The 10,778-nt window shown below is 35.4% G+C and overlaps 2 protein-coding genes across 2 annotated transcripts; both read left to right on the forward strand.

Annotated features, from left to right (window-relative positions):
* Positions 1–8,431: 8,431 nt before the first annotated feature.
* On the forward strand, positions 8,432–8,811 carry GCK72_025854 (uncharacterized protein; the record flags this gene model as incomplete). The annotated part of the gene is made up of 2 exons (XM_003105550.2): positions 8,432–8,496; positions 8,550–8,811. The coding sequence occupies 2 exons, from the start codon at positions 8,432–8,434 to the stop codon at positions 8,809–8,811; spliced, it is 327 nt and encodes a 108-aa protein (XP_003105598.2).
* A 72-nt stretch (positions 8,812–8,883) lies between these two features.
* GCK72_025855 (uncharacterized protein) lies at positions 8,884–9,457 on the forward strand (the record flags this gene model as incomplete). The annotated part of the gene is made up of 2 exons (XM_053736518.1): positions 8,884–9,186; positions 9,236–9,457. 2 exons carry the CDS (start codon positions 8,884–8,886, stop codon positions 9,455–9,457), a joined length of 525 nt encoding a protein of 174 aa, XP_053580084.1.
* Between the last annotated feature and the right edge of the window lie 1,321 nt (positions 9,458–10,778).

Consider the following 10,778-nt stretch of genomic DNA (forward strand, 5'->3'; position numbering starts at 1 on the left):
ACGGTGACATAAAATAAAAGAAATTTGGTCGGCATGGCTCTCTAGGTCCCCAAGGGTTACTACGTCTGTCGCTATTCTTGGTATCTGTGTTTATCACTTCAAAGACAACAAAGACAAAGAAAATCTAGAAAATTATCGTCCGATCTGCCTGCTTCCTGTACTTTATAAAGTCTTCACGAAATGTATTCTGAATAGAATCCGGAATTCATTGGAAGAAGAACAACCGGTCGAACAAGCAGGATTCAGAAGATCCTTCTCGACGATTGACCACATCCATTCAGTGCAAAGACTGCTGGAAGTAGGTCGAGAATACCAAATACCAATCACAATGATATTTATCGACTTCAAGAAGGCATTCGACACGATTGAACCTGCCGCTCTATGGGAAAGCCTGAAAACCCAAGGGATAGACTCTGGATACATAAAACTCCTAAAAGAGTGTTACAACGAGTGCTCCACCACAATCACACCATTCTATAACCCAGTCAATATCCCCATTACCAGAGGTGTCAGACAAGGTGACCCCCTTTCACCAAACCTGTTCTCTGCCTGTCTCGAATCGGCCTTCCGTCAAATGTCATGGCCACATCTAAAAGGAGACAAAGATGACTACGACAACTCCCCTGGTATCAGAATTAACGGCATAACCCTAACACACCTACGATTCGCCGACGATATCATTCTCATCTCGAAAACTCCACAAATAGCGAAAAAAAAATGCTACAAGAGCTGGTAAACAGTTGTGAAACAGTCGGTCTGGAAATAAACGCGAGTAAAACAAAAGTGTTGAGAAACAAATTCGCGTCAAGTCACCAAATATATATCAGAAAAAACAACACCATGACTGCAATTGAAGATGTTGAAGAATACGTGTACTTGGGAAGACTGCTCAATACAAAAAACGAACTAGAGCCAGAAGTTCACAGAAGACGACGATCAGCATGGGCGGCACTCAACAATATCAAAAACACAACAGATGCCTTGACATGTCCGAAAATCCGAGCGCAACTTTTCGACTCCATTGTTCTCCCCTCACTGACATATGGATCAGAAACATGGACTTTCACTAAAGCTCTATCCAAAAGAGTAAGAATAACACATGCTGCACTGGAACGTAAACTCGTCGGAATTACCCTCACGGAACAACGAGAGAAAAACCTCCACCGAGAAGACATAAGGAAGAGGTCCCAAGTGAAAGACCCTCTTGTATTCATAACGAAACGAAAGTTAGGTTGGGCTGGCTACGTGATGAGAAGAAACGATAATCGGTGGACAACGTTACTTCAAGAATGGATACCCAGAAATGAGAAAAGGCCAGTAGGAAGACCAGGAATGCGATGGGCCGACTCGCTAAAGAAAGAAATCTCAGTGCGACAAGGAACTCAACTGATCAAACCTTGGAGCACAATCGCCAAAGATCGGAAAAAATGGATAGCTGTGATCCGCGCCCACACCAACTGAGCGAAGAACGGATCGACTAAGTAACTAAGTAAGTAAGTATTCTAGAAACGGTGACATAAAATAAAAGAAATTTGGTCGGCATGGCTCTCTAGGTCCCCAAGGGTTACTACGTCTGTCGCTATTCTTGGTATCTGTGTTTATCACTTCTACGTCATCGGGAACACAAACAAATAACTTAGAATATACATCAACCTTTGAAGACTAACGATTCTATATGTTCTGAATGTCACATAGATCACAAATGAGCTAATTTTCATTTCTCAAGTTTTTCAGTTATCAGTATGCCATATTGTGTTCCCATATACTACAAAATTATGAATGCATGTAGAAAACGGTATTTATGTTTTTTCTACGACATAAGACATATGTAGTTAAACGTTTTTTTTAAATATATGAGGTACCTTTTCAACTTGGTAACTTGAGGGTGTCGTCGACAGAACGAAATAAGAATGAATTGAATACAAATCAGAAAACTGGCAGTTAAAATATCTGAGGCAGTAAATAGTTTTCGAAGATCTTCGTCTGTCTACATCATATTCAAATAAAATAACAGTCAAAACAAAACTAATACGTCTAGGATTCTTATTTCTCTGAAACAATAGTGGTCAATTTTGTCTCCTGTGGCCGGGTGTGTGTTCAAAGTTGTCTTAATTTTAATTAGTTTCGGAAAACAAAAATGTTTTCATTAGCTTGAGGTATTCAATGTAGCATTTAACATGTTTAGTTCTAAAAAATCATTTCTATTTTTGACAGAATATCTAAAAAAAAGATGTGTCGCTTGAGTCTATTACGTAGGTCCCATGGGAAGTATAGCTGGGACGGCAACACAGACATTTACAAAATGGGTACATCCATTATAAGACTGTCTAGCCGTGTTTATTGAAGATTTAAATGAACTAACTGATTGATCGGAATTTACAAGTCATTCTTAATTATTGCTAGCAGACAGATTTGCAGAAAGCTGCAAAATTAGCCCATTGAAACGATAAAGAAAAGCAATATGAACATGTTATGAGCTATTGGAAAATTATAGTTATGTACGGGGAGTTTGAGATTTCTTTTTTCTGAAACTGATACAAATATGTATAATTTCTACTACTTATAGTGTTGGTGGCTAGTATTTAACCTTCGTTTGTCTACAAGCCCTTGTTGGAGAATAAACACATGAATCGTGAATAGCTATAAAAAATTAATACCATTAAACCAGTAATAAAGGTGCACCTAGTTGCAAAAGTTTGAAGCATAATATCTTGACTAATTTTAAAGAATCAACTTTTTTTTCAAACTGAAAATATACTCTATAAATATCGGACTATACATTGTTAGTTGACAACTTTTCGATATCTCTTTTGGGAACCATGATATACAGGTTTGAACGAACACCGCTGGGTGCACCTCTCTTGCAGGTTTGACGGTGATACCTAAAGCGTTGAAACAAATATGCGACTTTGACTACATGAAACGAATTCTCGAATCCAGCCTTAACCGCAGATGGAAATCTTCAATAATTTCTGCTATATTTTTTTGCCTGAAAACATTTCTACATCAATCATAGCTCGGCGCCATACCGGATTAGGTTGGCTCTTGCGAACAATATTTTTTCAAGTGTTGATCCAATTTAATTTCATTCGCGTTAAGATATTATTAACAGTTTAAAACTTTTAAATCGCCATTTATTATTTCAGGATGGATTCACCCCCGCCGGCACTGTTCACATGGCGGAAAAACAGCCGAAGAGGTCTCTCTCTTTTCTCATCCTCTTTTTTCTTTCACCCTCATCTTCTTCTCCTTAATTACCCCACGACGAAAACAGGAGACTCTTCTAAATTGACCTCTCCAATGGTGTGCGAACCATAGAGATAGAAAAGAATAAGAGAGACAGAAACACTTAGGGTAGAGAAGTCTCTCGAGGGGTCCCCAGACAAATACACTCTTTTTCTCTATTCATCATGCGTATTCATTCTCTGTCACATTAGGTGAAAGGCACTTCACACTGTGGAGAAAAGAGAACGAAAGAAAATGTATGTGGTCAACGAATCATTTGGAGAATAAAAACGAGAGATTTGTTTTAGATGGGAAATATCAAATCATACTCCAAACAAAGTCAGAACACTCTAAGAAAAAAAATAGATTACAAGCAATATACAAATTGGAGAATCTCAATTTCAGATAAACTTTTTTGATATTTACATGTTCTACTCTAGAATATTCAACACTGGAACACGCCGATAGATTGGAACTAACCAATTGCTATTTTCAGGTTGATGTTCATGACGAAAAGCGACGTTCTGAAAAAAAGGCAGATGTGTTTCATGTTTTGAACAAAAAACGTGTTGAAAAAATACATAAAATAAGAAAACTGGAAAATGATAAAAGAACAAATTTGATAAAAATGCCCAATTCTACACTTTGTGATTTACATAATTGACAAAAAGACTTCCAGTTTACATTTAGAATAAAAACATAGAAAAAATGGGAAATATGTTTTCTTGTCTATAAATAAAGTGAACATGATTGTATAATACGCTGATGGGAACCAAAACATCACAACAAAATTGCATTCACTGTGAATTGAAGACAACTTGCAATGAGAATTCGCAGTAATCATCGAAGTTTTATATAAAGTGCGATAATATCACAATAATGATCCGAGGTGGAATAAAACACAAACATCTGAAAATGAAACGGTATAGTGTCGAACAATCGGATAATCGGATATGTTTTTCAGACAATTCTACTTTTTACAAGCTGAAAATAACAATTATTTTTTATATTCTCAGAAAACGGTGTTAAAATGAACAATAAAACTTATCAAAATTTTCAATTAATTATTGTTGAGCACACAACCAAAAACAACTTTTTAAAAGGAATATAAACCAAAAATTTTTCAGATTTCATTCTTTGTTCTTCCAACAATACACTCCTTGGCTATTCTTTTCCGTGAAAGCATATTACATCACTCTAAAAGGGAAAAATCAATAAATAGTTTAAAAATGTGCCGCGTCTTCATTTCTAAAAAAAATCAGCTCACAAAGGGCATGAATTTTTGTTTGAAATACATACATTCGAAAAAATTGGTATTTTAAAAATGCCCCATTTTTTGAAATCTTTAAGTCAATATTTTACGTCGAAAATTGTAGTGAAAAGTTAAGTCAAAAGTTTCAAAAACGGTAGAATTAACTTTAAACATGGAATGGTGGTTTTCTAATATTATGTCTGTCAAATTCAAAAAATTTACAACTGTGTAACATGACCATAACTATTTTTAATCGTTTACAGTTTCTCAGGTTTGTGAAAATGTTTTGCAGACGGATAAAATTTGTTCAGTTGTGTTTGGTTTCTACACAGTGACCACAAACTCAATTTTATTGGTCATTTAATATACTTTTTGAGAGGTTTGATGGGTTATAATTGATTTTTTAATCAAGTGGAATGCATTACTGTACAAACAATACGTTTGTGGTTTGTCTGCCCGCTTTTCAAAGAAGTAAAAGAGATAATCTTTGACAGCTTTGTTGGACAAAAAAACTCACCATAAATCTTGACTTTATCTGTATTACAGTAATTACATAAATCGAAACATAATTTATCAGGTTTCCACAAAACATTCTGAAAACTCGGTCGAGTTTTAAGATGTTTAGAACTCCCAGAACGGATGTTTTAAATTTGTGCATTGGCTCTGACATAGTTATTATGAAAAATAGAAACATAGATATAAAAGTCAAAAGTACACATAGTACGTTTTCATTAAATATTCAGTTCATGAAATCTGGTCAACGTGACTGAACGCAAAACAAATCAAATAAAAAATTATCAGAGAAGTGCAAAAAAAGAGAGATTCAGTTCTCTTATCAACCGCAAAAGATCATTAACAACCTTATCAGTATTCACATCATCTCCAATCGTTGTTGTGCTGAAGTGTATCTTCTGGGACCATTGTCATTTGCAATAAACTCGGTTTTCTTCAACTAACGATTCTGAAATTAAATAAATTAGAACTATGAAGTCTGAATGTGAACACACCTTCAAATCTGTAGAAGAAGAGCACCAAGCCGAGCCAGTTTGCCGCTGTTTATCTCGTTTTGCAAAAAAAAATTATTAAAAAGCAGCTGACTGACAAAAAATAGCTGAATACTCATACCAAATTTCTTCAGTAAAAAAATTCATATTTTTAAAGACAGCCGGGATAGTTCTCCAAACTCTTGTTAGCGAGTGCGCTTTATCACAGGTATTATGGTATTTTTCCAACCACGTTGTAAATTTCTCAGGTCACTAACTCTAAAGTTTTCAGAAACTCGATTTTGAGCCCTCTTAAAAAAGTTGTTTCTTTGTTTCTTTTACATTGTTGGGGTCTGCAGACTTTTTACACACCTAACTTATCAATATTTTTATGCATGATGGTTTTTTTTGTTTTCATTCCTGTCATTTCAAGAAGTTTCAAGTGAATCATTGTCAGCACTACCTCAAAATATTATTCTAACCATTTATCCTGCAGTTTTTTCATGATATAATCGACAGCTGGAGGAAAGACAGGATGACATTGCATCTTCTTCTCCTGCCTCGGAGAGGTAGAAGGAAAGTATCTTTTACTCTCCGTATCTTGTCTGCAAAATTTCCTTTCCGTTCACCTTCGACCCGTCTGAAAAAAAGTGTTTCTTTGCTCATTTCATGATTTCACTGTATGCGCACTTTTTCCTTCTACAGCACTAAGCGCACACCTTTCACTCCATCAACTAATTATCCTGTCCATGCATCATGGTTCCTTTTTTATTACCTATTTTGAAAAAATCTAACGTAGCCCCATTGGAAGAAAGACGTGTTGTCATTTCATCTTCTTCTCCCATCCCGGAGAGATAGAAGGCAAGTGTCTTTTTCTCTCCGTCTCTTGTCTGCAGTAATTCTTCATTTCTACTCGATTGACGAAAATTTCTTTCGTCTCTGCGTCTTACACAATAGCAGATACGTATTTTAGTTAGGTTCAGCGAAAATGTGTATTAAGTATGGTACTTACATTTCATTTTTGTTTTTATTTTCCTGCTTTGAATTTCCAAGTTTTGCATGTTCTTCTCGCTGGACGTGTATTATACCACTGCAGCATATTTTCTTTCGCGTTTGCGTCTCTTGCTGTGTCCCCGTTTGTTTGCTTTTCTCTAAAGAATTGATTTTCAGTATTTTGAAAGTATAATTTGAGTTTCCCCGACACTTCTTTTATTGATAGTTTTTCCGTGATTATATTCATTTCTTTCTGTTTGGTGTAACCTTGGTGTTCTATTCTGCTACGCATAACCGATTAATAAACTTTTACAGAAAAAAAAACTGCCAAGCTATACCTTCACAACCCAAGGTCTTCAGTCGGTACATCATCTGCAATTTCAAATTAGTTTGTAAGTGAGAAATAATTATGCTTCTCATCAAAAACTTAAAAGAATGAATGAATTAAAAAATATAGTTCACGCGTGTGTGTTTTTTTGGGTGACATTGAAGAGAGAGTGTTATAATTTGTATTCTCGTTATCTGCACAATGTTTTTCAACGATGCGGCTAACAGAACACGATTCGACTTTTTCTAGGTCAAGTCACCTAATCAGCATTTCCAGAACAACTCCAGGTCAAGCTGCGCAGCAATTTTTTAAAACTCATCGTCACCTGTCGGATATCATCTACACCTTACAAACCAGTGAGTTACAAAATACCTACAGTACCGCTCAAAAGTATATTAAGTTTGTGTTTTTTCTGTAGAAAAGGTACAACTTTGAGGGTGTGGCATGGTAATACTGATTGTCCTATCAATTTGATTTTTAATGAACCGTACAGATCAAAAGTAGAGCTTTATTTTTGTAGTTGACAACTTTTTTGTGCGGACACTCTCTAGAGGTTATGGTCATTTTAAGGGAAAAGCTAAAGAAGCATTCTATTTTGCACTAAAATGGGTCAATTTGAGGGAGAAATTACTTTGACGATATTTAACTTGCTAGAGAGTGTCCGTACAAAAAAGTTGTCAACTACAAAAATTGAGTTCTATTCTTGGTCTGTTCGATTTAATAAAAAATCATTTTGTTGGACAGCTAGTTTTACTATGACACACTCTCAAAGTTGGGCGTTTTTTTTTTTGAAAAAAAACGAGCTTATACATTTTATCAGTGTCCTGCTCACGACGTCTCTCAGCTTTTATATATTTGAAGCAGCTTTTATATATTTTAGTCATATCGCCTAATTAACTTTTGCAGAACAACTCCTGGTCAAGCTCCTCACTGAGATTTCGTAACCCATCGTCACCTGTCGGAATAACATCAACAGCCTTTATATCGGTGAGTTACGAAATACCTATATTCATCCACAAAATTGGGATATAGTGAGCATTGAAAGCATAAGGTTAAAAATTGTATCCTAGTTCTCTAAACTACCGTTTCCCCTCTATTTGGGGCTCATGCGCCTTTAATTTTCAACCCACTATTTTTAGCATTAAAAATTCATAAAATACTTAAAACGCGAGCAACAAATTTATACAAACCTCTTGGTAATAGGTATTTTTTTCGGAAAAATTGTCTATATTTTATTACATGTAGTCAAAAATTGTTTTATCTGAAATTTTCTTGAGCTCGGTTGGAAACGAAAGAAATTTGACTATTTTTTACAAAAAGTTCAGAAAAACTTCCAAACCATTTGTGAGAAAGTTGTGCACATTTTTTGAATCCAGGAGGGGCGCATCAATTAGAGGGAACACGGTATGTATTTTTCTACGCCTTGACTGCTAACAGAATAGGATAGCGGAAATTTCTATACAAAATTGCAAAGTTTGGTTGTTTCGTACCTGTAGTTTATATGTTCTACCAAATCTTGCCAAAAAGTTTTGTGAAAATCTGATTAAAACATGACAGAGACAAAATAAACGGTCTCTGAAAAGCAGCTCATAAACTTTCAATGTTTTAAAAATTTCCAGAGTGCTCAAAGGAATCCGTCGAATAAAAATTATGCTGGACAAGTTGCCATTGGAGATTTTCTGTATGATAAATGCGAAGGTGGATATAATTGGAAGGTGGGTTTTTCAAACCTGTTCAATATGTAGAATTTTCATTACCAAATTTTAAGAGCCAGTCTTCGGAAAGTGTCCAAAACGCTTCGCAAAAACATGCTCCACTCGAGAGCGCATCACGAAGATGTACAGCTGGATCTGACCAAAAAACGCATCACACTCACTGTGGATTCTCTCAAAATTACTTGGAGATGGCTTTGTCGCTCCACAGAATTGAAAGTAGATGGAAGAAAATGGAAAACTCGTCCTATGAACTTCATCGAATCTTCAACAAATGGATATGGGAATTCTTTTTTCCTCACGGAATACAACAATTAAGAATCTGACAATATATGGTTTCTCCCTGTGGAGTTGGATCTTCAATTTTGGGATTTCTTTCACACCGCTCCGATGAAGGTCCAAAAATTATTCGTGGCGGCAACTTATGTCTGTCAAGTACAACGGGCGATGAAAGCCGTTCAGCCAGGAGTTTTGAAACACCTGAACGTGCATTTCTTCGTTACACATATGAGAGTACCTAAACTTGACGTGTCAATTGACGAATTGTTCAAGTTGCAGCAGTGGAAGCAACTAGAGGAATTTGTGATGGATCAGGGATCCATTGAATCCAGTTGTTTTCCTTTCTTGGCTCATCTCAAGATATCAGAGGTCAGTGGCGATCCCGCAGCAGTTGATCTTGTTCGTCTCCGTGATGTGAGTTTTTATTTTAAAATAGTTTTTTTTTACAATCGCTTTTTTACAGGCCCTGTTGACATCGGAAACCTTTCAAATTCTGAAAATAGATGCACATTACATTGGTTTATATGAAAATTACTGTGCTTTTAATGTACTAGGTGGAAAAAATCTTGTTTCTGATTCTGAGACTAAAGAGTTCATAAATCAAATACCGAACGGTGGAGAAATATTGGTTAAGTGTAGTAAAAAATGTGTGATTTTTATCGGAAATGTTAGAAATACAAATTAAGGCTCCGAATTGTCGATGATTTTCTGGATGATTTCTCATTTGTACCACATTTTGACGCCACCTACTACCCCAACTCTTTTTTATTGTAAAACATCCCTCTGTAATCTTTTAGAACCTTCGTTGTTTCTCCGAAAGTAATTCTATGAATCTTCTCTGCTCATATTCTTTCAAAATTGTGTTATCATTCAATTATTCCACCGGTTGTTTTCATAACAGTATCCTCCCCATTCAATGATTGACTTCATTCTTTTTTTCTGACCCTATTCTTCCCTTCTCTTATAACTTTCAACTCTCGCTTGTAAACTTTTTCATTTGTTCTTTTAAAGTTTGTTTCAATATGACAAACATGCTTATTTCTCACATATAAATTTTAATAACCGTTTTTTTTTACATAAAACTATGGTCAAATGCCAATGACCACTTTATTCGAAGTTATTTTTTTCATTGTTACTTGTTTACGACGTATTCTTCATGTTTGTGAAATAATAAAAAAACAACAAAGTTAAAACCTTTTCGCGTAGTACATCGCAAGAAATTATAAAAACCAGATCCAAAGCAGCGTACAGTACCGTTTAGTGAAATATAGAAGCACCATGTTTCAGGCATGAAAACCCAGAAGAAAGCATCTATTTTATTTTTCAATAAATGTCAAAGTAACCTCCAGCCGCGCTTCAAAACCTTAATAGTTGGAATATTTTGTACTAAGATCATTGGATTTTCGAAAAAGAAACTGCTTTATATAGTTTAAAAGATATTTGTTATGTGCAGTTTCAATGTCTTGTTATGTATTTCTTTTAACAGAAACTCTAGCCCTGATACTTTCGCTTACAATCCGAGAGATGAATGCTAAAAGGGCATTTTTTCCCGCCCGCAGTTTCAACCCGAGGAACGGCATCAATCTTCTTTTTCTCGAACATTCAGAAGAGATAGAAAAGAAATTTGACATATGGCGTTGCACTCTCCTTGCCGTTCTACACCGTTTTCATTTTTTCACATTTTTTATTCATCGAAAAGTGTAAACACACAATCCGACGACAGATAAAATCCAATTCTTAAAAAAATAACTTTTGATGTTTTTCTTTCATTCATAACCATGCACACCACGGCATGAGTCATGCAAACTGTTGAATAAACACTATACCGTGAGAATCTGAGATCTGTCGCATGCAATTCTCGCATTTCCACAATCGATTTTTGTAGTTCATGCCAGCGAAGCAGTTTTATTGTTCTGTTTTGTCTCTTGCGGTCTCTACACCTACCTGTAAAAAAAGCTCTCTGATGTTTTTTTGAAATTGTGTTTTTCTTTTCTCCGAAAAAAAGC

Source organism: Caenorhabditis remanei, chromosome X (assembly GCF_010183535.1).
Source record: "Caenorhabditis remanei strain PX506 chromosome X, whole genome shotgun sequence".
Classification (NCBI taxonomy): Eukaryota; Metazoa; Nematoda; class Chromadorea; order Rhabditida; family Rhabditidae; genus Caenorhabditis; species Caenorhabditis remanei.